The 27760-nt window shown below is 41.1% G+C and overlaps 1 protein-coding gene across 1 annotated transcript in view; it reads right to left on the bottom strand.

The window, feature by feature from the left end:
• Positions 1-27559, bottom strand: part of LOC122557745 (malignant fibrous histiocytoma-amplified sequence 1) — a 36716-nt gene extending 9157 nt beyond the window's left edge. The window contains exons 1-7 of the mRNA XM_043705698.2: positions 27426-27559; positions 23223-24108; positions 18922-19216; positions 18074-18260; positions 14627-14805; positions 10108-10595; positions 9048-9205 (exon numbers count right to left, since the gene is read on the bottom strand). Coding sequence (XP_043561633.2) covers positions 9048-9205; positions 10108-10595; positions 14627-14805; positions 18074-18260; positions 18922-19216; positions 23223-24108; positions 27426-27441 — 2209 coding nt within the window. The 5' untranslated portion in view covers positions 27442-27559. The remainder of the gene's footprint in view (positions 1-9047; positions 9206-10107; positions 10596-14626; positions 14806-18073; positions 18261-18921; positions 19217-23222; positions 24109-27425) is intronic.
• Positions 27560-27760: the final 201 nt, after the last annotated feature.

Raw genomic sequence — 27760 nt, 5'->3', positions numbered from 1 at the left:
TTCCTTGTCTATAAAGAGAAAGTCCCCACATCTATCGCTTTGCCTGTCTTCCTCTCTCTCTCTCGCACAGTCTCCTTGTTTTTCAATAGCTCTCTTCTCTATCTCTGTTGTTTTCAAATACACCTTTCTTTCTCAATTGTTCTGTGTCTCTTGCTCTGTGTCTCTGTCTCTCTTAAGAGACATAAAATGTTCTATTTCAGTTTCTCTGTGTGTCCGTCAATTTCTGGTCTGTCATTCGCTTTCTCAGTCTTTCTGACACTCCCTATATCAGGTTGTAATCCTCTTGTTTTTTCTCTGTCTCTTCCTCTCCCTGTGTGTCTGACTCACTCTCTGTATTTCCACTTCTGTCTCTGATTATGAAAATAGGGATGGGTCAAGGCCATTTAGTCCCTCCATCCTGTTCTACCATCCAACGGGATTACAATCAATCTGCAATCCAACTTCATGTACCTATATTTGCCCCATATCACTTAATACATTTGGCTAATAAACATCTATCAATTTAAAATACACAATTGATTCGCATCGACTAACTTTTCGAGAAGAGATATAAATTCTATCAACTTTTGTGTTTGAATGTGTTTCCTTTGTGAAAACTCTGGTTCTAACTTTTAAACTATGCCCCCTAGTGTTGGGCTCCAAAACCACCAGAAATAGTTCCTTTTTCTGTTCCTTTTAATACCTTTTTTTTACTGTGCCCACCCTAGTCCAACAATGGCACCTCCTCATTATTTTAATACCTTGAAAGTTTTGATTAAATCACCTTCCAACCTTCAAACATATAGTGAGTTGAGTCATCTTACCTCGTAGTTTATCACCTTTTCTTTTGGAAGAAAAATGGACAGAGGCAGATCTACAGCAGATACATCATGATACAGGAGTGGGATAAAGACATGTCAGTAAGTGCAGCCTACATGACATACCCTCAAAGAAAGGAGTGGGCAGAGACAAACCTGCAGGAGATGCACAGAACAGGGATAACGATAAAGCTTGCCCAGGGAAGATGGCCTACACCCCAGGCCTTTGGGGACAGGACCTGAAAGAGGTGGGCCTACAGAACTTACACAGGGTTGAGAAAAGGCTAAATATGCCGGGTTTGAAAAAAAAATCAAACAGAGACATCACAAAAATGTGTGAGCTGATTGGACGGTAAGTAACTACTGTTAGGGATGGTGATGAAATGGAGGGAAATGTATTTTTTAAAGTTAGTACAGCCAATGGTAGTGAGAAGAGACATTAATTTACTTAATAGTTAATTAATAGTTAATTACTGAATTCAGGCACAATAAACATGGCAGAGCAAGTGGTGTGCTGCAACTACAGAATGTGGTCCAAGTCAAACTGTCGGCAGCAGTTTTGGCTAAGAGGTTATGAGCCGGACATTCAACCACAGGCACCTCAACATATCGGGAAGGGCAAGTTACCTGGACACTTTGCAGGACTCTACACCCTTAGGCTAGAGTCTCCTGATTTGGTCACCGGTCAGGGAAACAAGATTATGACTGTGACTGACACAGATCAGTGGATCCTGAAGGCAGTGGTGCAAGAGCTTCAATTGTTGCAGTTGTCTAATAGGTTTGAAGTTCTTTCAGCTTGTTTGGATGAGAGGGAGAGCTGCAGGATGTACAAGCTACCCTGACGGTTGTAGACAAAGCCAATCGAATAGGAGGAATGTTATATTTGTCGGGGACAGTATAGTGAGGGGGAATGGTCACTGTTCTCTGTAGCAGAGAGTGACAGTCTAGAAGGTCCATTGCCTGGCTAGTGCTAGGGTTCGGGAAATCTGCTCAGAGCTGGAGAGAAACCTGCAGTGAGAGGGGGAGGATCCAGTCATTAAGGTCCACATAGATGTCAATAACATAGACAAGACAAAGAAAGAATGTTTGCATAGTCATTAAGAGGAGCTCGGCATCAAGGTATGAATAAGAACATCAAAATTAATAACCTCTGGATTATTACTTTAACCATGTAAAAATTGGCATCTGGAAAATCAGATAATATAAATAAATCGCATGCTGAAACATTGTCATGGTAGAAGTGGTTTCCAGTTCATGCGTCACTGGCACGAGGACTGAGGAACGTAAGGGATGTGCCTTTTGGATGGTCTATACCCAATGGTGCTGGGACCAGTGATCCAGTGAGTCGTACATAACTAGGGAAACAGTGAGGGTGTTAAAACAAATACTGGAGACATGGGATAATATTTGGGAAAATGTAAAAGCTAAAATAATGGATGCAAGGCATGAGAGAATTGTATGAATATGGGAAATGATAAACGAGCTGTGACAGGAAAGAATGGGAAGTACAACTTTCAGAATAAATTAACAGAGGATGTGAGAAGTTACAAAGATGAGGAAAGTCAAACCTAAAGGCTCTGTATCTGTATGCAAATAACATTTGAAACAAACCAGATGAAATCATTGTGCAAGTGGAAATAAATAACTAAAATCTGATAGTCATTACAGCTGCACGGCAGCAGGAAGATATAGATTGAAACATGCATATAGAAAGATGCATGAGGTTGAATAAAGAAAAGAAGCTAGGACTAAGTGTGAGGTGGCTCTGTCAATTAATGACGGTATTAGCACAACTGAGAGCAGGATAGGGTTAATAGGCAAAGTCTTTTCCCTGGGGTTGGGGAGTCCAGAACTAGAGGGCATAGGTTTAGGGTGAGAGGGGAAAGATATAAAAGAGACCTAAGGGGCAACTTTTTCACACAGAGGGTGGTACGTGTATGGAATGAGCTGCCAGAGGAAGTGGTGGAGGCTGGTACAATTGCAACATTTAAGAGGCATTTGGATGGGTATATGAATAGGAAGGGTTTAGAGGGATATGGGCCGGGTGCTGGCAGATGGGACTAGATTGGGTTGGGATATCTGGTCGGCATGGATGGGTTGGGCCAAATGGTCTGTTTCCATGCTGTACATCTCTATGACTCTATGACCTAAGTTCAGGAAAGCAGGATGTAGAAGCTGTTGAGAGTGTGGTGCTGGAAAAGCCCTTGGCTTATGCCCGGAACGTCGATTCTCTTGCTCCTCAGATGTTGCATGACCTGCTGGGCTTTTCCAGCGCCACACTGTCAACTCTGATCTCCAGCATCTGCAGCCGTCACCTTTCCCAGGATAAAGATAAGAAATGCTTGGGTAAAGATGAGAAATGCTAATGGCAAGAAGTCTCTTGGTGGGATTGATGTACAGACCTAACAGTATAGTAGGATAGAATATAAAGAAAACAATCATTGGAAGATTGTCCGAAAGGTTTAGCAATGAGGGGTTTTCATCTATGTGTAGACTAGAAAAAAAAGTGATGAACAAAGACAGCCTAGATGGGGGCACATAGAATGTTAACAAGGTAGATTCTCAGAACAGTTCATTCTACAGTCAACCAGAGAGCAGAGCATTCTGGGCCTGGTATTGTACAGTGAGCTTTGGTGAGTTAATCACATCATTGTGAAGGTGCTCCTAGATAATAACGTAACATGATTGAGTTTTTCTTCCAGTTTGAAGAAGAGTGGATTCAAAGTTAATATGTTAATTTTTAAAAGGGCAATTATGATTGCTTGAAAGTGAGCTTGCTAAAGTCAACTGGCAAATTAGATGAAGGGATAGGTCAATAGATTTGCAGTGGCAGACATTTAAGCAGTTATTTTAGAACAAACACAATAGATGAGCTATAATGAGAAAGGAAAGAATCCCTACAATGGACCTACCAGCCATGCTTCACTAGAACAACTCAAAGGCATTATCAAACTTAAAGAAAAAGCTTAAAAGAAAATGCACAAAGATGGGTGAAAGGATGGATGATTGGACAAAATATATTAATAAAAAGCAAAAAAATGACTAAAACTTTAAAAAGGATGGAAAATTAGAGCACAAGAGAAAACTAACTTGACGTTTAGGATAGATTGTAAAGGTTTCTCCAGATTTCTTCTTAAAATGGAAGCATTGGTCCTATTGAAAGTGAGTGATAGGAATTAAAAATGGAAAATATGGAGAGGACAGATGAAATGGACAGTTATTTTGCATCAGAGTAAAAAAGGGTGGCACTGGAAAAGCACAGCAGGTCAGCCAGCATCCGAGGAGCAGGAGAGTTGATGTTTTGGGCAAAAGCCCTTCATCAGGAATGTTTCTGCCTGAAATATCGACTCTTGCTTCTCGGATGATGCCTGACTGGCTGTGCTTTTCCAGCGCCACACTTTTTGACAGTGATCTCCAGCATCTGCAGTCCTCACTCTCTCCTAGGTATTTTGCATCAATCATCATGACACAAGGAACAAATAATATCCTAGAAATAGCTCTAAGTTAGGAAATGGAAGGGAGCAAGAACACATGAAAATTACAATCATCAGAGAAATGGTAATGAACAAATTTTTGGAGCTGCAATCTGACAAGTCTTTAAATTCTGAAGGATTTAATCATAGTATTTTAAATGATGTGGTTATGGAGATGATTAATGGGTTGGTTCTAATTTTACAAAATTCCAAAGATGTTGGGAAGTTTCCATTAGACTGGAAAATAGCCGATGCAACTCCTTTATTCAACCAAAGAGGGAGACAAGAAGTTGAAAACTACAAACCAACTACCTTAATATCTGTCAGTCGGAAAATATTAGAAGCTACTATTAAAGATCATATAATAGGGCATTTAGAAAAGCTCAAAGTAATTAGGCAGAGTCAATATTGTTTTATGAAAAGAAAATCATGATTTTTAAAAATCAATTCATTTGAGTTCTTTCAGGACATATCACGTGCTATGAAGAAAGGGGAACTAGTGAATATATTGTACTTAGATTTCTGGAAGACATTTCATAAAGAGCCACATCAAAGTTTATTGTAGAAAATAAAAGCTTATAACGTACAAGTTAACAGAGGATTGTCTACAAAAGAAGAAAACAGAGATTGGGAATAAACTGAGTCATTTTCTGGCTGTAAAGATTTAAAGGGTGTTATGCAACAGGTATCAGTGCTGGGCTCTGAATCTTTACAATCTATATAAATGAATTGGATGAAGGGATAGAAGTTATGGATTCTAAATTTGCTGATGACACAAAGATAGGTAGAAAAGGAAGTTGTGAATGTGACATAAAACACTTAGAAAAGGCTACTGGTAGTTTACCCATGTGGACAAAGATCTGTCCAGTGGACAATGTAGGAAAATGTGTATTGTTTATTTTGGTAGAAAGAATAAAAAAGAAACATATCGTCTTGACGGTGAGAGATTGCAGAGTTCTGAGGTGAAGAGGGATTTTCAGTGCCTGAGTGCATGAATCACAAAAGATTAGTATGCAGGTACAGCAAGTACTTAGAAAATATTTACTGAGTTTTCATTTAAAAGAAAATGAGGAGTGTAGATGCTAGAATATCAAAGTCGAAAAGGGTGGCACTGGAAAATCACAGCAGATCAGGCAGCACCTGAGGAGCAGGAGAGTCAACATTTTCGGCGTAAGCTCTTCATCAGGAAATTAGCTTAATATCTGTCAGAGGGAAAATGTTAGAAGCAACTATTAAAGATCTTATAATAGGGCATTTAGAAAAGTTCAAAGTAATTAGACAGAGTCAAATAGTTATATGAAAAGAAAATCATGTTTTTTCATCAATTCATTTGAGTTCTTTCAGGACACTTATGTGCTTTGGAGACAGAGGAACTATGCCTGAAATGTCAACTCTCCTGCTCCTCGGATGCTGACTAACCTGCTGTGCTTTTCTAGCACCATCCCTTTCAACTCTAGGTTATCATTTACCATGAGGAGAATTGAATACAAAAGTATAGAGGCAATGGTTTATACAGGTCATTGGTGAAACCATAGCTGGAGTACTGCGTCCAGTATTGGTCTCCTTATTTAAGAAAAAGTAAGGGTGTAAATGTGTTGCAAGCAGTTCAGAGAAGGCTTACTTGATTAAATACCTGGACTGGGCAGTGTTGTAATATGAGGAAACATTGGAGAGACAGGACATTTATCCACTGCAGTTTAGAGGATTAAGAGACAACATAATTGAAACATTCATATCTTACAGGGCCTGAACAGATGGATGTGGAAAGGATGTTTACCATTATAGGGAGTCCAGAATTAGGAGTCACAGTCCTTTTAGGAAAAAAAGGAGTTCTCAATTTAAGGCAGAGATGAAAAGGTTTTTTCCTTTCAGAGTCTTTGAAAATCTCTTCCTCAAAAGAAACTTGAAACAAAGTAATTTGAGTATTTTTAAGATAGAGATAGATAGATTCTTGATAAACATGAGGATGAAAGGTTTTCTGAGATAGACTGGAATGCGAAGTAATCAGATCAGCCATGATCCTATTCATTGGTATAGCAGGCTTAGGGGCCCTGAGTGGCCTCCTCTACTCCTAGTCCATGTGGTCAGAACCTTGGAGTCCAACAATCTCTTTCTAAGCCCAATACATCCTCCCTAATGTATGGTGCCCAGACGTGCTAACAGTGCTCTGGGTGTAGTCTAATCAGGCGTTTGACTCGCTGTAACATGATTTCCATCCACTCATATTTCAGTGCTCTCAATATAAAGACCAGATTGGCCCATCAGCATTTGATTGATTTTCATAATACCTTTATGACCTGTGTACCCACATCCCAAATTTCATTGAGCATCCACTATTTCTAGTTTTGCATCATTTATAAATCACTCTATTCTTTCCTTTATAGCTCCAAATATGGATGACCTTATACTTATTTACATTGAAATCCATTTGCCACAATTTTGCCTATTTATCAATATCACCTTGTAATGCAATGCTTTCATCTAAATGATTTACGATATTGCTTCACATTCTGTCATCTGCAAATATTTTGTTTAAGACAGTTAAAATATCCTACAAGCAAACTCTAAAATCAAAAAGGAACTTCCTGACTGCCAGATGTTCTGCAGTCAAAAGTGAGCAAATAGATTTCCTCCCCATCATGTTCCTCACTGTTGCAGGACAGAGCCCAGAAATAAGTCATGTCCTGTACAAGGAGAGAGTTCACTATCCCTACTGCTGTTATAACAAAATCTCTAATACCTAATAATCACTGATACAACAGAGATAGAGATACAACAAATTGCAATTATATAGAACCTTTAATAAAGTAAAATGTTGCAAGATGTTTCAGAGGATTGTTATCAATGAAATCTGACATTTGATTCACTTAAGGGGATACTAGGTTAGATCACCTAAAATAGAGGCCCTAAAACAAATTCTTATAGGAAGAGGAGAGGTGGGGACAGAGTTCCAGAGTTTAGGATCCATGCAGCTGATTTTACAGCCACCAATGATGGATCCTGAAAATCAGGAATGCACAAGAACCCTCTTATTGCCTGTGACCTACTCTCAGGAAATGCCTGACCACTGACATGAGCCTTCCTGGCCTCCATGTTAGCTCATATGGTTAACGGTTCCCTCTCTTCAAGTACTGTCTGACTCCACTTGAAAATCTTCCCTCAAACATCCTCTCCTCAAAAAGCTCATCATCAACCTCTGACATTGCTAATTATGGTTAAAGGTGTGATATAAATGCCAATTGGTGGTGTTTTAACTCTGGCCTCTCGTGTCCTTCAGATTTTCAGTGCCCCACTCTTGCTGACCATGCCTCCAGCTGCCTGGTCTCTAGGCTCTGGAATTCCCTCCATCTCTCCAGTACCTCTTTAATATGCTTCTCTCAACCTACCATTTACTGTCGCCTGCTCTATTATTCTTTATGTGCCTCAATGTCAAATTTTCTGCCTTAATATTCCTGCAAAACACCTTGGAACATGTAACCTTCTCAAAGGGGCCATATAATTGCAATACGTTGTTCTGGTGGTCATAGAATATTGAATCTGTTTTCATCCAGCACTTAGGAGAAAGTGAGGACTGCAGATGGTGGAGATCAGAGTTGAGAGTGTGGTGCTGGAAAAGCACAGCAGGTCAGGCAGCATCTGAGGAGCAGGAGAATCAACGTTTTGGGCACAAGCCTTTCATCAGGATCTACGTAGCATACCTTGTTCAGCTGAGGAGAACATAGTACACCTAATATTTTAAGGGTTTACTTCTTTAATTGATATTTTAACAATTGTAAAGGAATGGAAAACCACATTAGTCTCCTCTACCAGGTTGTAAGTTTGCTCGCTGAGCTGGTAGATTTGTTCTCAAGTGTTTTATCACCACGCCAGGTAACATCATCAGTGAGCCTCCAATGAAGTGCTGATGATATTATCTAGCATGATAACAAAACGCCTGAGAAGAAATCTACCAGCTCAGCGAGCAAACTTACAACCCGATCCGCAACCTGAGCTACAAAGTTTCTCCAAAATCGCACTCTCATCTACACTGGGGAGACACAATGCAGATTGGGTGACCATTTTGCTGAACACCTACGCTCTGCCCATAAAAATGACTGTGAGCCTACAGTTGCCTGGCACTTCGACACACCACTGTGTTTCCATGCCAATGTCACTGTCTCAGATCAGCTGCTCTGCTCCAGTGAGACTCAACGCAAGCTGGAGGGAGAACATCTCATCTTCTGCGCAGGTACTTACAGCCATCAGGGCTCAACAACTTCAGAATGTGAACACCCTGAGTTATGTTTGTTACCATCACTCACACCTCTAGGTCCTGTTCTGTGTTGGCTGCTCCCTGCACAGCCAACTCATTTTCAACTATTTACTCTTCTTATTAGCATCCCACCCAGCATGTCTCTATCTCTCTCTCTCTCTCTCGACTTATCATCAGCAATCTCTTTGTTTGCCCATCCCTTTCTCTTTCTCTCTCTCTCCCTCTCTCCGGGCACCTTCTCCATGTACTCTATTCACATCCACCCAACCTCATCATCAGCATAATTACCAATCCTGCCCTGCTATTTTCACTTCCAAAGAAGGGTCACTGGACTCAAAATGTTAACTCTGTTTTTCTCTCTACAGATGCTGCCAGACTTGTTGGGCTTCTCCAGTGCTTTCTGCTATTGTTTCAGATTTGCAGCATCTGCATTTGTTTTCATTATAGATTATCCTAAGGTCTCACTGAAACAGTTACCCCAATTCACAAAAGGGTAGGTGATCAAAAGGGTGTGACCAGACCTACCATTCTCCTCTCCCTTCTCCTTACAGCGGAATTCAATGTAACTGTTGGCTTCTTCATTGTGTTCCTTCAGGAGCAGTTTCCTCCCATTACATATCACTAGACATCGCTCCTTACCAACCCAGTGAGAGTAAATAAAATTACACAGTTTAATTGTAACCCTGTGAAAAGCAGAGATGGGAATTAGGAAAAGAATTGTCTTGCAAACACTTGCTATAACCAACTGGTTTTCAACAGCAACAAAAATAACTACATTTATGTAGTACCCTTAAGACTGTAAAATTCGCCAAGGCATATCAAATAAAGCATTACCATATAATATTTGCCAAATAAGGAAATACTAAGGTCGGTGATAATTAGCTTGCTCAAAGAGGGTAGGTTTTAAGAAGCATGATAAGAAAGAGAGGAAGAAACAGAGGGATGGGGAGGTTTAAAGAGGAGGGATTTCCAGAGCTTAAACACCAAGCTACCAAAGGTATTTCCATCAATTTTGGAAAGATTAATATTATAGATGTTGGAGAATTCAGAAGGGCAGGAATGCAAATATCACAAATGGAGTAGAACTGTTTCTAGAGTTAGACAGGGGCAAGGTGAAGGGATCTGTGAACAAGAATGAAATATTTTAAATTAAGGTGCTGTCAAGCCAGGAGACAAAGGCTTATGCAGCATCACTTTAACAAAATGTATTTTCAGCATGGCTACAATTAATATTCATTAAACAAATCCAAATCAGTTAAAACAAAACTGATTTAAAATGCAATTTAAATTAATTAATGTAAACTTAATAAGAAGCCAAACTGCAAATGCTGAAGATACACAGAATTTCTGAAATATAAAGCTAGTTTGTGATACAGCTGTCTTATTAACAACATGATGAAATAGGCTGAATAGCTCAGGCCTGTTCCTTTTCTCAGGTTTCCCAATCTCATCATTTAAACTCACACTAAATGGGCTAGATATTGTAGAGAGAACTGTTCCTCATGAAGCTTTTTCCCAGCACTCAGTAGCCTTTAACAGAGGAGGGAAACATGGAACAGTTAAAAAAGGTTAAGAGCAGGAATACCTGTGGAAGAATCCTTGTGGAATTTCAGGCAAAAAGAAAGCTCGAACATGGAGATCCTCATCACTGTCTTCATTCCAATGGTTTGATACCACCTTTGTATCAGTCAAGTAACTTGGGAATAGGTAGGTGAGAGGCGGAGCATTATCTGGCGGTAACCACTGGGAACCTGGTCTGAACTCACGTGCATCAGGATTTAGGGCCTGGGGTTTTGAAGAAAGACAGATATCAAAATATTCCAATATTTGGAAGAGTTTGCCTTTCTCTTTCTCGTCTCCAATCAGCTCCTCTGTAATTTCATGCAGATCCTTATTACCGTTTAGCCTCAATTGATGCTTGACAAGTACTATGATGGCTTTAAGGTGTAGAGTTGCTTTAGTCTGAAAGTCAATGATCCATTTTTGTTGGTCTGGCTTAACGGCTGATTCCTTTTTCAGTGTTCTGGCTGGGATATCGTTCAGCTGGTTTAACAGATCATGGCGGACAATCATCTGAAATAGCACAGAACTTGGTTGGAAAGACATTCCAGTTGATAGAAACTTGAGTCTGTTTTCCCTTTTACTCAGTAGTAGGTGTATTAGAGCATTTTCATTTGTGATTATTATTATCATTCATATTATTTCATACATTCCCGAGAAGGGGAGATTATTGAAAGAAAAACATACAAAGATTTCTTTAGCAGAAAGCAAAATGCTGAGGAAATCTGAAATGACAATGGCAAATGCTGGGAATGCTCAGCACAAATGGCAGCATCCATGGAGAGAAACACAGTTCACGTTTTAGGTCCGTGATTTTTTTTTTTACAGTTCTTATGAATGGCCTTAGACTTGAATCTTTAACTCTGTTTCTCGCTCCATAGATCCTGCCAACTCTGCAGAGTGTTTCCATTATTTTCAGTTTTTAATTTAAGATTTGTAAAGGCCTTTCACAACATCACCATGTTACAGTGAACAAAGTATTTCTTTGAATTGTGATCATTGTTATTAAACACAGCCGTGAATTTGTAGACAGCAAGATTCCACAAAAAGCAATGTAGTAATAAGCAGATAATGTGTTTGTGGTGAGATTAGTGGTGTGATGAATGCCAAGATACTAGGCAGAACTCCCATGCTATTCCTCCTTTAGTGGCAATAGGCTCTTCAATTTGCCAGGAAGGGGCAGATGAGGCCTCACTTTAAAATCTCATTAAAACACAGCATCTCTGACAATGCAGTGCTCCTTCTAGAAATTTTCTAATCAACCTGTTCAGAGATGTTATTTCAAGGTCGGACTTGAACCCAAGCCTCCTGACTCAGAGGTATGGATACTACCACTGCACAAGATGACCATAAATGAATAGAACAAACTGAGGCTAAAATAGCACCCAGGCAGGGACACATAGAAAGACTCTAGAGTGGAAAAGGAAGCCCTGGGTTTATTATTGGCACTTAAAAGTTGCCAAGTTCATGTTATCACTGCCACAACAAAACACAAATTTACATTGATCATAAATCCTTGGCCTTTGTAAATTTGAAATTCAAAACACTGAATTATTTTGTTGGTATTTTGCTAACGTAAATGTATAAGGTAAAAATTGTTCCAGATGCATCAAGAACATAACCTGAACTATAACCTGGTGTCATGTGACTTTTGACTTTGAACAATATAATGGAATAGTATGGAGAAAGGAAACAAATGGTAACAAGAAACTGTATAAATCAAGACAGAGATTCAGCCATGATCATCGTAAAAGGCAAAGCAGGCTTGAAAGGCTGAATGGCCTACTCCAGTTCCAAGTTTTTAATCTTTCTAAATCCTGTATTAGGAGTCAAAACTGATGAATTAGTGTGACTTTCCTGCATTTACTTATATCAAGTCCACTTTGTGATGACAGATATTTAGGACTGATGTTCCACCCAAGAGTGGATGCATGTTAGAAATACGTATATATTTTTAAACTATGAGAAACTGAATGTGGAACCATTTTGACACTGCTAGATTGAAGAGGGATTTACCATTTGATTTATTAGAAACAAAATGATAAAAGGTCAAATAGATATCAGTTTACCCAATCAATTGACTTTATGGAAAGAATATCAGATAACTCTTAAGAAGCAATAGGAGAAAGATTTTTATGGATTTATTGTTCAACAAACAGATTTGGAAAAGCTGGATCTATGCTGATGGTTGCCAACTAACAGCTTCTAAACTAAAATTGTTTTTTCAATACACACCCTGAAGTTGTAGCTGTGGAGAGGCTTACAAGGAGAAGTAGCACTATCTCTGTCTCACCCACACACATACTCCCTCTCTCAGTCAGTAAGAAAAAAGCTCTTAAAACAAAACCAACTAAAAAATCTCTCTCTCTCTGATAAGCAATTTGAAAAATTTGATGAATTATCAGCACTCCTAACCATTTCCCATCTGAAGGTAAAATCTAGGCTAAAGTTCTTCTATCATTCTGTGTCTGTCAGTAATTGAAACTTGTTGACAGGAAATCACAGAAGTCAGTCTATTCTTCCTTCTGCATTCAAAACCTTGCCCTACAGAAATGTTGTTCCTTTTTTTGCCTAAGTTTGAAGCCATGACATCTTTGCAGAGTTGTCTTTCCTTGTCTGTGTATGAATTACATTTGTGTTGGATTTGGGAGATATAGATTAATTCTGTGAAATGGTATAATTGATAACCAGTTTTACCAGGTGTTTAAAGCATAAGTTTGTTTCTAATAAATACGTTTCTCTTTACTTTATTAAATAATCAGGTGAAGGTCTCTTTTTTTTTCAGATAACAGTGGTAAAGAGAAATAATTTGACCATTTTGGTGATTAACTAAGTTATTCATACTTTTGGTGCAGTTCATGGAGTAGTGGGATTTGACTAGAACTCATAACATCGAATGAAAGGTTATCAACCTGAAATATTAACCCTGTTACACCTGACAGATGCTCTATGACCTGCTGAGATTTCCATCCATTTATTTTTGGATTTTTTTTTCAGATTTCAGCATCTGAAGAGTTTTTCTTTCGTATTACTATTTTATTCATGGCCACTTCTCTTCCGGAATGCCTACCCATTCCGCTCTCCACTCTGACTGGATTTCTATTTAGCTCTTCTAATCTGGCCATCTTCTTTCCTTTCCTCCTCGTGTTTGAGCAGGTATCGTTTTAAAAAAACTCCTTTCACAGCCATGTTGCCTTCCTCAGCAACTATCTCAGCTTCAATTTACTCCTTCTGGATTCCAACTGCATCTTTTATGCTATGATCATAGGTATGTCCAAGAGACAGAAAATTCATCAAGCCTTTGCTCTCGCCACACCATTTGACATCCTCTCAAAGCCACACACTACTGTGGGCTCACTCTCCCAATCTCTACCTTAAGCACACCAAATGTTCCATAGCTTCATTTCATCCTCCACCCTATTTGGAACTTTAACAAAGAAACATTTTATCTTCCTTTCAGGTGTGAAGGATCACAAAGAGAAAGTGAGGACTGCAGATGCTGGAGATCAGAGCCAAAAAGTGTGGTGCTGGAAAAGCACAGACGGTCAGGCAGCATCCGAGGAGCAGGAGAGTCGACATTTCGAGCAAAAGCTCGTCATCATTCCTGATGAAGAGCTTATGCTCAAAACGTCAACTCTCCTGCTCCTTGGATGCTGTCTGACTAGCTGTGCTTTTCCAGCACCACAGCTTTTGAAGGATCACAAGCACTCACTGACTCATGGGTAGCAGCACCCTTCTTGATCCCTCACCCTTCTTCCAATCCCCAAATCTCACCCCTTTCAACACTCACAATACATCCTGAACTTCACCACTCTGAACCTGAGCACCCTGACCTTTGAAAAGCTCTGCGTTGTCACTAGAGGGCCGAGATTTCACATGTTTGGCAAAGTAACGAGAGGGAAATAGGGAAGACTCTCTTCACACCGAGTTAAGATTCTGAGTTAAGATTTCACTCCTTGAAAGCATTATGGAATTAGATTTTAAAGAAGTTTTGGACATAAATAAGAAACATCTGCAAGGTTTATAAAATCATGATGGATAGGTAAGATGAATAGCAGATAGCTTTTCCTTGTGATGGGGGGAATTTTTAATGTGAAAGAAGAAAGATTTAAAAAGGACATGAGGCGCAATTTATTTACGCAGAGGATGGTTCATGTGTGGAATGAGCTTCTAGAGGAAGGGTGGATGCGGGTACACTTAAAATGTTTAAAAGACATTTAGATAAGTGATAAGAATCATGAATAAGAAATATTTGGAAGGATATGGGCCAAACTCATACAGGTTGGACTAGTCTATTTTGGGATTATGGTCTGCATGGACTGGTTGGACCGAAGGGTCTGCATGACTCTATGATTCTATGATGTGGGGAAAAGCCGACAGACTGAATTAAATATAGCTCTCCCAGAGGACTCGTACAGAGGTGACAGATGCTTTCTGTGCTGTACGTTTCTATGATTTTATGCATGTGAAATGAGGAAGTCATCTAAGAATGGCAATCATCTCAAACAGAATAAAAACAAGAGTGATCCTAGTCAGACACTTACCTTAAACAAAGTGATCAGAAATGATGGCTTCAGGAATACAGTGTTTTCCAGAGCCTGCAGATCCTGGAACCACAGAATTAACCCAATCCGATGCAAATAACTCAAGATGTATTCCAATTGTTCACTGTCAATGTTGTGAAGATTTAACATTTTCTGTAATTCATCGAGTGCTACAGTTCCTGTTTTTAAAAACCCACAACATTAAGAGTCAGCGACAGTGGAACGTGTACGCCAATCTATGTGGTGAACTGTGTGCCAATGGGAGTTACTTTTGTGGAACTGTACTCCAGAGTCAGTGCTTGTAGAATCTATACCCAAGTGTGAAGCTGTGTTGGTGGAACTATATCCCAGAGAGAACCAGAGTCTCTGGAAAATATATCCCAATCTGAACTAACATGAGTGGAATTGCACTCTAATAAGAGTGTGTGTGGGACTGTAATGTGAGTTATGATGTAAAGTGTGTGATTTAGCATACTAATATCATTTATTTTAGAGTTTGGATTTTGAACTAGTGACGTGTGAGTTTTAGTCAGTGTGCATGTAGTCATTTAATGATTAATTTGTTAGTATTTCTGAAGCATTGATTTATTTTTCCAAATGACTATGATAGAGAGAGAGAGTTCCAGAGTGATAATAGGAATCTTCTTACATTGTGAGACTTTATATGTATAAGGAGTGAACTTTGAAAACCATTAGCTTGCTTTCGGTTTAGAAGAGTCAGAAAATGATATTTTATCGCTTGAGGAAAACCACTTGGCTTGGAAATATTTTGGTGGCAATTTGCCCATGTCTGTTTGGAGGTAAATGAAAAAAATATGGTTTCTGATGAAGAAAGGAGATAGATCAGAACAGTTTTATAAGAACAACTGATTTCCAAAGAGAACTTTGACGACATGAGTTGGCGAGAGAAAAAGCTTAAGGTAAAGTAGAAAGGACAAGGTGATAGTTCAAAGAATGATTCTGATTCCAATGAAGGACTTGGTTTAACTTAAGACTCTCTGCTCAGTGACAACATTTCCTGAACATGGAGTCAAAAGTCATTTTACCTCATTTGAGAACGTAGATGGATTGATGAAGTGAAAGAGATTTGTTTCAGAGTTTGACAAGTACAGGTATAGCAGTGTACCATGTGACCATATCACCATAAGATATAGGAGCAGAATTAGGCCATTTGGCCTGTCGAGTCTGCTCTGCCATGGCTGATGTTTCTCAACCCCATTCTCCTGCCTTCTCTTCCTAAACCTTGATCCCCATTAGTGATCAAGAGCCTATTTACCTCTGTCTTAAATACACTTAATGACTTGCTCTCCAGAGCCTTGTGTGACAATGAGGTCTACAGATTCACCACCCTCTGGCTGAAGAAATTCCTCCTCATCTCAGTTCTAAAGGGTTGCCCCTTCACTCAGAGGCTGTGCCCTTGGGTCTTAGCCTCTACTACGAGTGAAAACATCTTTTCCCTATCCACCCTATCCAGACAAGAACAGGTATAGGTATTAAAATGGTAGCAGCAGAGATCCTGTTTCCTTGGAATGTACTACGAAGGGAGAGATAGTTCTAGATAGCTGCAAAAAGTCTTTATTTAATATTGACAGAGAGAATCAGATCTCTAGAAGTTCTAAGTATTTTGTCTCAAAAGGAGGGTGACTCCTTGTGTTTCGAATCAAAGAGGTAAACCAATAAAGACATTGACACACTGGTGCAAGTCAGTCACTGTTGCTGGCTGACAATACTATTTGTCTTACAGATGGGTTAATGAATGAGAAAATATTGACTGGATGTGTACATGGAGGTTACAAACCAGTCTCAGATACAGAGTGAGATTAAAGAGTGAATTGGTAAATGGAGACATTATAGTGGAAATAATGGAATAAATGCCGATAGAGGAATTGATTTTATTTTGTAAACTGACCTTGCAGGTTCAAGAATATTAACCTCACCAAGAGTGGTGATGACTGGTAGAGGTAAACTGAAAGGTTGCAGAAGGAATACCCTGTACTGTTCCTTGATTGTGTTGCAACCTAATTTCAGTGCATAGCATTAGACAGAAAGAAAAGGAGTCTATGAAACAGGAGGATGTTTGATTTATAAATTCAGTTATCAAATACAGTTTTCAAAAAATTTATCTCAAAAAGATGAATGTAAAGAGAATTAGGCTGATATGTTTAACTCTTCTTTAATAGAAATGCCATCAACAGATTCAGAATTTAAAGAGTTAAGTGAAACAGTCTATTCAGAAATTGATTCAGAAACAATACCTGAATACTATTATTTGGAAGACAAAAAATTATTGGGGAAATGGCGATCAATTCAAATACCAGCCAATGAGGAATGGAAAGTGGTCCATGGGTGGTAATTCCATCTAAATATCACAATGAAATGTTACTATGGTAAGAGCCTTAGATGAGGAAAACACAGGCTAAAATATAGGATGTTTTGTATTGGCCAGGGTTACAGAACATGTGGTTAAATTTGGCAGACATGCCACACATGTCAAGTAGTAAAACCTGTGCCTTTACTTCCAATACCAGCTTTTGAAGAACTACTTATCTGGGTCTTTGTAATACTTTATCAATGCAAAATCATCATTTTAGAACAAAACATGCACCAGCACCATTCCAGTGAACAACTCATAAAGTGATTGAAGGCTATGTAATTGCCTAGTTTTTAGCAAAACCTAGAAAACTTCTATACATCACTGTCTGGTAGCAGTTTGTTAATGTCCTTTTGTGTGAATAATCACGGAAAAAGTTATCAAATTCCCAAAAGTGGTGATGAAAAGAAACAATTGAGCAAACCGATATATGTGCTAGAGAAGGGTTTTAGTATTTGTGGATACTGTAAATCGATGATGTTGGGATATGGGATTGTCATTTTCCTGTGTGTTTTGAAACCTCCCAACATACAAGTAGTTTAGTTTATTCAATTTGTATTGCATAATAAACTTCTGTTTGAGTGCTTGTGTTTCAGTTAAATAAAAATAGACAAAATATGATCTATAAAGCCAATGTAAATAAATGTGTGCGGAACTGTACTCCAGTGAGAATCAGTACTTTTGGGAGTGCGAAAAGGGGAGGAGTGATGGAAGAATGAGGAAAGAGCAGCAACTGGTTAGTGCTGGGACCTATTCAGAACTGAGCTGAAGAGATTTTTTTCTTCAAAGATGGCACATCTTTGGAATGCTCCACCTCAGACAGCAGTTGATTGAGTGTATTCAAGAACAGAGTTCAATTAGTTTTTGGTACTAAGAGAATTTAGGGATATGGATTATTTCAGACATTGTAGCTGAGATAGAAGAGCCGTGATCACAATAATGAGGAGGTTTGCCAGGACAATATGGCACGTTTGAAGGACTGAATGGCTTTCTGCACCTGTTTCTTATTTTCTTATGAATGACTATTGCCAGCATTGAGACTAGATTCAGCGCGGAGTAAAATGAATAATCCTTACCATGAAATGGAACTTTTTCTGTTTCAATCAGTTCAGTAATAACTTTTTCCACTTTCTTGTAAGTGACTGGAAGAGTCCGGATTGCATTTGGGAAAATATCTTTATTCCGAACTGATTCTAGAATCTGCATCCAAGCGTTGATGATTGTATCATACTGAGTGCAGTCAACGGGAATGAGGTCCAAAACCTGCAAGACAAGGATCACCAATTCTAGTTCAACCCTGTTCAAATTCTCAACTGCCCAAGAAGAAATGATGGAAGAAGGAATGGAAGGGAATTAAGGGGACAAAGGATGGATGAAAGCAGGGAGGATGGGAATAGAAGGAAGGGAATGAAAGAGGAAAGTGTGGAGAAAGGAATACAAAGATGGAGGGAAAGTCGAAGAGAGATGGAGTGGAGAGAATGAAGAAGTGAAGAAAGGAAGGGAATGAGGGATTAACATTTCCTAATCTACTCAGGTTCAAACAGGATGTGGCATATCTTTGTAAATTGACTGAGGCTGTTGTGGGACCTGAGACTATTATAAAATAAAGTGGACCGAGTAATGTTTGAATAACATCATCTCTCTCTGTCTTCTCCTGTTCCTCCCCAAGAGCAGGCAGTGCCAGAAATAGTAATTGCCACTACTTGCTCCATGCCATTGTCTGCCCATTACTGAAGCACCACAATCTAGTGGCCTCAGCGCCAAAGGTCCCAGTCTAGTGTTACCGTGGATTTGGTTCGGTCCTGTTTAACTTGATGTGCACAGGTGAAACAAAAAGTTTTCCAAACAATGCAGTGACCCTTTAAATGGTCAGCCTTCCCAACAGGAACCTTATTCTACGTTATAGAAACATCATTATCTTCACCTTTAAATTGTACTTGACTAAATCATCCAGTATATTCACTTGATCTCTGTATAATTCACACTGTGATTTCTTATTTAGTGTTGCCAGGCGCTGATTCAAATTCTCGTATCTTTCAATCAGTATCTCTTTGATCTTCTCTTCAATGTCCTTCTTCTTCATCTGGACCTCATCCTTCTCGCACAGATCCATGTGACTCCCAATAGGAAGTACAATGGAATCTGGGACTCTCATCAAAATATTATTGATCCAGAAACCAACCAGCTCCTTGAAGGAATCCTTGTCATCCATCTTATACCTGGAGGAAGATAACTAGCGTCACTTAAAGACAAAATGAGAGCCAAGTGCGCAACTCAGGAAGCTTGTTTATCTCATCAACGTTAGCACAGAAGGTGCCCTGTGATATTAATCTTGATAGGGGTTTAGTCCTCACAAGATAAATAAGAAAACCTCCAGAATAGTCATTCAACCTCACAGCTCCATTTTTCAGCCCATTTACAATCAACATTAATATCCATGTCATTGCCCAAACCTTGGCATTTGAGGTGCTGGGGATTGTTTGGTCTTCCAAGTCTGTAATGACCCTTTAATCTCCAATACCAATCCAAGCCTGAGATTTATCCAGGCTCTTGCAGAAAGGTCAAGTCAGTGTGTCTTCACTGATTGTAAATCAGCTGAAAATGAACATGTTTGGGTCAATCCTTTTCTGTCATCAAAGTACCTGTGGGCAGAGCGGAGTTTGCTTTTTGGATGAGAGATTATACTGAATATACAGGAGTCACAGTTTGTTTAAAATCTCAATGAAATTATTTCCTAACAATGCAATAATGACAACTACATTGGGATACTGGGATAGGGGACATTGAGACATGGACACACTAGGACGGGGTCACAGGGATAGGGGGACATTGGGACAGGGGCACACTGGGACAGGGTAACAGGGACAGGGGTTATTGGGACAGGGGCACACTGGGACAGGGTAACAGGGACAGGAGCCATTGGGACAGGGGCACACTGGGACAGGGTAACAGGGACAGGGGTCATTGGGACTGGGGCATACTAGGACAGGGTAACAGGGAGAGGGGCCATTGGGACAGGGGCATACTGGGACAGGGGACAGAGGTGTAATGTTACAAGTTTAAATGGGAATATCTCTCTGAAAACCAATGTAATATTAAAGGGTTAAACTGCAGAGAGTGAACATTCCGGAAGTGGGTGGGGATGACATTCAGGCAAGAATGCGAATTACCCACATCCCAATTATATAGTCATTTTCTACTACTCCCCCTACTATTATCAAATTAAACTATCATTCAAGCTCTTCCATTCAGAACTGTTTTCCAACCATCCTCTGAAGCAAGCACATCACACTTGCATTGCCTTGGGAAATTGTTTCCATAACGATTGCCCAGGATTATGGCATTTACATTATCTCTGAGGATGATCTCATCTTACCATTGTAGCTGAGGTAACATGTGACTGTGAGGCAGCGACTGGGGGTTGTCTTGAGTGGCATGTCACTATGGGGGAGTGGCCAGAGTATCTGGGAGCATTACCAACTGACCTGTATCAAGGGGATGTATTTTCTTTGTTCGGGGCCTCACTTTGACTCAACTTTGCACGCCTGCAAAGAGGGTCAAAGTGGGTCACCGCTTTAACTGTTTGCAGAAGTCGGTGTGTGCAAATTGCATCTTGTGTGCAAAACCTCGGGAAAAGAACCCAACATATGGTGGCAGCAGTAGGATTCCAACATACACAGAGCTTCCAGGTGGACTGCATAAGCTATCATCTGAGTATTGGTTGCATGAGATGGATGGAACCACAAGGTAAGATTCATCTTGATCTCTCTCTCTAAACACTCAATCAACCCCTCATCTCCTGGGACTCGGTGGTGACAGAATCTTTGGAGGTAACTCGCACACTTGCACACCAATGAGCCACTTTGCGCAAAAAGGGTTAAATTGGGGTTAGAGTCCCCATGGTTAATTCGGAGTTAGAGTTCCCAGAGTTAAATCGGGGTTAGAATCCCCAGGGTTAAAAAGTGGGTTAGAGTCTCCAGGGTTAAAAGGGGGGTGAGAGTCCCAGTGAGAAGTAAAGTGAGAAAGGAGGTTAAAGTCCTCTACAGACACAAGGTTTGAAGCTGCAGAACAGAAGAAAAGTTAGAATTTGGTACTTCTTAAAATTGTTGCCTTTGTTCCCCACACGTTCCCTTAGAAGTACTCTTAGACAACATGGCGTCACTGGGAGAAGGGGGAGAAAGTGGAGCTGGTCCACTTGGGTCCCGACAGTAAAGTACATTAACTGCTGCAGAAGCTTTGTCTGGGTTTTTGTGCCGTGGACTCGACTCTGGGGGAATGGAGTGGCATGGACTGCAGTGCCATGCGGTCCGCTGGCAGGCTTTTCTGTTTTACTGGGTGTGATTTCATCAGGAGGGTACAGCTGGTCTTTCTTTTCTTCGCGGCCTTGTCTGATGGTGGGGTGGTGTTCTTCAGTCCAGTTTCCACCGAGGTGAGAACGTTTTAGTGATCTTTTTGCACACACCAACTTCTGCAAACAGTTAAGTGGTGACCCCGTTTGACCCTCTTCGCAGGTGTGTGAAGTCAAGTCAAAGTGAGGCCCCGAACAAAGAAATCCCCTTTAAAGAGGTCAGTTGGTAATACTCACAGATACTCTGACCACTCCTCCATAGTTACATGCCACTCAAGACAACTCCCAGTCACTCCCTCGCAGTCACATGTTACCCCACGTACAATGGTAGGATAAGATGATCTTCAGAGATAATGTAAATGCCTTAAGCCTGGGGAATCATTATGGAAACGATTTCCTGACTAAATGATTCCCCAAGACAATGCAGACGTGGCATACATAGCTTCAAGGGATGGCTAGAAAGCAATTCTGAATGGACAAGATTGAATGATAGTTTAATTTGATAATAGTAGGAGGAGGAGTAGCAAATGACTGTGTAATTGGAGTGGCGCTCACTTGCATTCCTGCATGAATGTTGTCCCCACCCATTTCCAGAATGTTCACTCAGAGCAGTTTAACTCTTTAATATTACATTAAGGTCCTGAGAGATACTCCCATTTAATCTTTTAACATTACACAGGGACAGGGGGACACAGGGACAGGGGGATATTGGGACGGGGGACATAGGGACAGGGGACACAGGGACAGGGGCATATTGGGACAGGAGGACACAGGGACAGGGGGATATTGGGACGGGGGACATTGAGACAGGGGGACATTGGGATAGTGGGTCACAGGAACGGAGGATATTGGGACAGGGGGACATTGGAACAAGGCGATATTGGGACAGGAGACACAGGAACAGGGGGATATTAGGATGGGGGGACACTAGGATGGGGACACAGCGACGGGGGATATTGGGACGGGGACATTGGAACAAGGCGATATTGGGACAGGAGACACAGGGACAGGGGCACACTGGAACAGAAGGACACTGGGACAAGGCATAGGGACAGTGGGACAAGGGACAGGGGGATATTGGGACAGGGACACACTGGGACATTGTAACATTGAAACATGGAAACCATATGATATTGTGATACTAAGATATTTTGACACTAGTATTTGGACCCTATCAAAAATATGAACAGCATAGAGTGAAAAACATTCAAATGGAATTTGTTCATCTTATTTTAGACACAGGGAGAAGGAAACAATGAAGAGAATGAAAGGAAGGCAATAAGAGATGGAGGGAAAGAATGAAAGTAAACTAATTAGAGTATTTTTTTAAATAGGAGAAAAGGATGAGAATGTAAGATGGAGTGAATAAGGCAATCCAGCAAAAGACAGGGAGAGGAATAAAACAGAAAGTAAGAAAGAGATGAAAGGGGAGATGAAGAAAGAGTAATGACAAGGGACCTCCAGATACTGATTCACATCAGGAGGTTTGGTTGATCTGCTTCCCCTTGCTCCAGTGATTCAGTTAACTGTAGTCCCACAAATGAAGCTGATGCATTGTGGATCTTTAATGCTTGCTGTCATGCACTGAGCTGTGTTCACTCAGTGAGACACTGGGCTGCTCAAAAATACTTTTTACAAAGGAAACATTGTGATTAAATCAACACTCGAAGTTTCAGGCATCTCCCAATCTCAAGAATAAATGTGAAATACTGCCGGTCCTGGAAATCTGAAACAAACACCTGGAATAACAAATAGACTGAAGAGGAGTCACATGGGACTTCAGACATCAATGCTGTTTCTCTCTCTACCAAAGCTGCTATGTTTCTGCAGGATTTCCTGATTTGTTCCTGATCTCTCAATCCTAGCCATCTGCTCACCTGTGCAAGTCAATAACAAGCACAACCAGGGCTTGTGGTGTGATGAAGACATGGTGAGTCAGATAATACTCCAGCTGCCCAGCGAAATCCCAGCACAGGAAGGAGAAGTCTTCCATTTGAAACTCGCTGATCTCAATCCCAATTGTCCTGTCCTTCTCTGCAATTGTCACCAATTCCCGCTTAGTCAAACTTTTACACAGAGTTGACTTGCCCGCCATGGATGCACCCAGAAACATGGTCTTGACCCGCCTGTCGTTCAACGACTCGTTGTTTTGGAGTTGTTTGAAATAACTGCGGATATGCTGCAGGCCTCCAGCACAGACTTCATCAGGGGGCTCTCGAAGTGGGTTTGCACGGGCACTGAATCTCCTGAGAGAGCAGCCTTCAAACAGCACAGGAGGCAGTTCACACAACTTGTTATTTTCAATGTAAAATTCCTCCAGTTTTCCTAACTTGGCAAGTGCTTTGGGAAGTTTCTTGATAAGGTTGTGAGACAGGTTGAGGTACTGAAGCTCAGTGCAACAGGTAAGATCTCCCGGGAGGTCATTGAGCCGATTGTTGTTGAGTTTAAGCTGCTTCAGGAGTGGGAGGTAGGAGAAAATCTCTGCTGGGATCTGCGAGATTTTGTTCTGGTTTAAATGCAGCTTTTCAAGATACCGCAGTGAGCCAATCTCTGAGGGGAAATCCACCAGCTCATTCTTAGACAGGATGAGGGTCTTCAGATTCCTCAACTTCGAAATGTCTGTTATATTCTTCAGTCTGTTGCGGTCGAGATTGAGATGGTCGATCTGAGGGTTCTGCAAGATCTCCAAAGGTAAAACTTTCAGACGCTTCATGGATAGGTCTACATCTCGATCTTGGGTTTGCTCAGCTGCCTGGTTTTGCTCTGAAAGACAAACACACTTTCAAAAAATGCATTCAAAACTTGAGAATTAGAAAGTCTCAGTGATATATTTCTGAACAATTGCTGTACCCCAATTTATTTTAAATAGATATATAAAAGATTGATGAGTCATGCTACAAAAATAAGGGCTGTGTCCTCTTTCCTGGCTGGACAGAGTTTGGGTTTAACTGAATAAGTCTTTGTGCAGCATCCCAACCAGCTAACACATCACTGACAACCACCATCAGATAGAAATGTGTTAATCAGGGGAGTGTAAGTCCAGGAGCATGTGTGTAAGTCAGTGGAGTGTAAATCCTGGAGTGTGTGTGTGTGTTTGTGTGTATATCGGGGGAGTGTAAATTAAGAACGTATGCCTAAATGAGGGATGGGGTGGTTTAATTCAGCAGAGTATAAGTTTGGGGAGCTGAGTGTAAATCACGGATGTGTAAATCTGGGGAGGTGTGTGAATTCAGGACTGTAAATTCAAGAAAGCATAAATCAGAGAATGTATATACACCTGAAGAGTGTAACTCATGATTGGGGCAGTGTAAATCGGTAAGTGTAATCATTAGGCTCTAAATCAAGAAGTGCATAAATCAGGAAATGTAAATCCGGTGATGTAAATTATGTGGGTATACATTAGGGATGTAATTTATGTTATACATCAGGGAGTGTATGGTGTAAATCCAGAGGGTGTAAATTGCAGGGATTCAAATGTGTAACTTGTGAGGATATAGATCAGAGGCAAGGAAAATAAAATGTGCATGAAATCACTTCTTTTTTTCTAATATTCAATTTCCACCCAATGAGCAGTGGAAACTGCTGAAGATATGGGATGGTGTGCTAATGGTGACTGATGAATGGACCAGGGTATCATAGATGGAATGGTCCATTTAGAATGCTGATAGGGAAGGGCAGGGGAAGATATGTTTGATAATGACATCACACTACACTGGATGAAATAATAGAGGATGATCCATTAAACTGAAACCTGGTACATGGAAGACAAGGGAGCCTGAGAAAAGGATGAGAAAGAAAGGTGGGAAATGTGCTGGACATGGTCAAAGAGCCTCGGTGAGCATGCAGGCTGTTGGTGAGCTAAACATTAGGCTCAAAACAAAATGTGCTGGGAAAATTCAGCAGGTGTGCTGGCATCTGTGGAAAGAATTAACTTTTATTCAGAACAAAAGGGGGCTAGAAAAGGATACTTCTTATGTTGTTAACAGGGAGGGAGGAGGAGTGAGTGGAACAGATTGTGAGAGTGCTCAGAGTAAAAGGCAGAGTGTTAATGCTGTAAAGGAGGGATAGAGATGTAAAATAGATGTAGATATAAATAATATATGGGAAAAGGAGAAAATGGATCCACTCTCCTGGAACAAAGTAAAGAACAAGACATGGTCAGGAAGGCTAGGGAGATGTCAGACAAATAAAGGACAGAGTCATACTCTGAAGTTGTTGAATTCAATATTGTGTGCCTAAGTGGAATATTAATTGTTTTTCCTTCAGCTCATGTTAACTTCTTAACAGGCCCAAGATGGAAATATCACTATAGGAACAAGACAGTTTATTGAAATGTCAAGCAACTGGAAGGTTGCGCTGATTCCAATGGGCAGAGCGGAGGTGCTCAGTAAAGTGGTCACTCAGTCTGCATTGGGTTTTTTCAACATGAAAAAGGCTGCATTGTGAGCAGCAAATACAATAAGACAATAGACAGCAAATACAAGTCTGAAAGAAGCACAAATGATTCATTGCTTCACCTGGAAGGCAATGTGGGGCCTTAGACAGTAGGAGGTGAATGGTCAAGTGTTACATCTGCTGTAGTTGCATGGGAAGGTGCCACGGGGGATTGAGGAACTGTTAGGAGTAATGGAGAAGTGGACCAAGAAACCCCTGGAAAGAACTATCCCTGTGGAAGGCTGACAATGGAAAGGAAGGAAAGATGTGTTTGGTGGTGGCATTCTTAGATTCCCCTACAGTGTGGAAACAGGCCCTTCAGCCGAACAAGTCCATACTGACCCTCCAAAGAGCAAACCATCCAGACCCATTCCCCTAACTCTACAGGCAATTTAGCATGGCCAATTCACCTGACCTGCACATCTTTGGACTGTGGGAGGAAACCGGAGCACCCGGAGGAAACCCACACAGACACGGGGAGAATGTGCAAACTCCACACAGACAGACCGAGACGAGAATTGAACCCGGGTCTCTGGCGCTGTGAGGCAGCAGTGCTAACCACTGAGCCACCATGCCGAATATAGTGGAAATGGTGAAGGATGATCCTGATGAGACTGGTTGGTTAGAAAAGGAGGGAAGCGAGGGAAAGGGTGAACGTAGAAATATGGGAAATGGGTCGGACCCAGTTGAGAGCCCTGTCAACCACAATGGGAGAGAGTTGGGGGAAAAGGAGCACATGTTGGAGACACTCCTGTGGAAGACTGGCATAATTGGAAAGGATGCAATGGAGGCAGAAGAACTGACAGAATGGACTGGGAGAAAACGAGGTCTGCAGATGCTGGAGATCAGAGTCGAGAGTGTGGTGCTGGAAGAGCACAGCAGGTCAGGCAGTATCCCAGGGGCAGGAGAATCGACGTTTCTGGCAAAAGCCCTTCATCTGGAATGAGGCTGTGGTCCTTGCAAGAAGCAGGGTATGAGGAAGTGTAAAATTGAAAGCTGTGGGAATCAGTGGGTTTGTAATGGATTTTGGTGGACAGCCTATCCTCAGAAATGGAAACAGTGAAGTCAAGGAGGGGAGTGAAGAATCAGAGATGAATCAGGTGAAAGTGAGAGAAGGATTGAAATTGGAAAATGTTTTTTTTTCCATTCTGAACGACCGCAGGATTTCACTGGGAGATTTCACTCAGTTACCAATATGATTGTTTTATGCAAATAAAACTGTTTGAAAGCAGGAATTCAAGGCCGATAAAGTGGCTCACTCTGTTCCCATATTCCACAGGGAGACAGACTGAAGTGAAAGACTGAGGGGCAGGACAGCTCACAGATAGGTCAGCATCAGGCAGAGGCGCTGGAGCTGGGAGAGAGGGACAGGGATAGATTGTGCCACCAACTGGACACATCTCTGAGGCAGAGTTTGAGAGTACGGATCGGGAGTGAGAACATCGAGCCGTTGGGCTGGGCTGCCACTCTGAGCGCTGCAATCAGCGAAGAGCCTTTTGGTACAGTTACTGTGGGTCCAGTCCCTTCGCAGGGACTGAATCCGCGGGGAAAGAGTCCGGAGAGCACGGGCAATGTCTGATGCGGGGCCACGGCCAACCAAGCAGAGGGGAAGGGGGGGTTGAAGAGGAGGACACTGGTTCACTCACCCGCTCTCCCGGCCATTCTGCTCCGAAAAAGGGAAACGAAACTGAAAGTGAGTGACGTGTTGGGCTGTCTCCGAGACTATCATGGAACGACAGATGGGGACTGTCTCCGAAGGGGCAAGTGTACCCCATCAAACACACACACACAGGTCTGCATCCACATTGTCACAAAGGACAGGCCTGCTCCTGTCAGAAAGGGTCAATATTATCCCAGAGTAGGGGTTTTTACCCCCGGCAGTTTATTACCAATAATGCAGCTTTGTCCCGGGAAAGGCTACATTTATAGTTGGAGAGACAACTTGTTGATTTCCAGGGCCATAGTGAACAGAAATGGACCA

This window comes from Chiloscyllium plagiosum, unplaced genomic scaffold (assembly GCF_037043375.1).
Source record: "Chiloscyllium plagiosum isolate Xiang-an unplaced genomic scaffold, Cpla_swu_hap1 HiC_scaffold_18, whole genome shotgun sequence".
NCBI classification, from domain to species: Eukaryota; Metazoa; Chordata; class Chondrichthyes; order Orectolobiformes; family Hemiscylliidae; genus Chiloscyllium; species Chiloscyllium plagiosum.
Note: the sequence above shows the minus strand (reverse complement) of the source record. Positions and strands in the feature narration are given on the sequence as shown.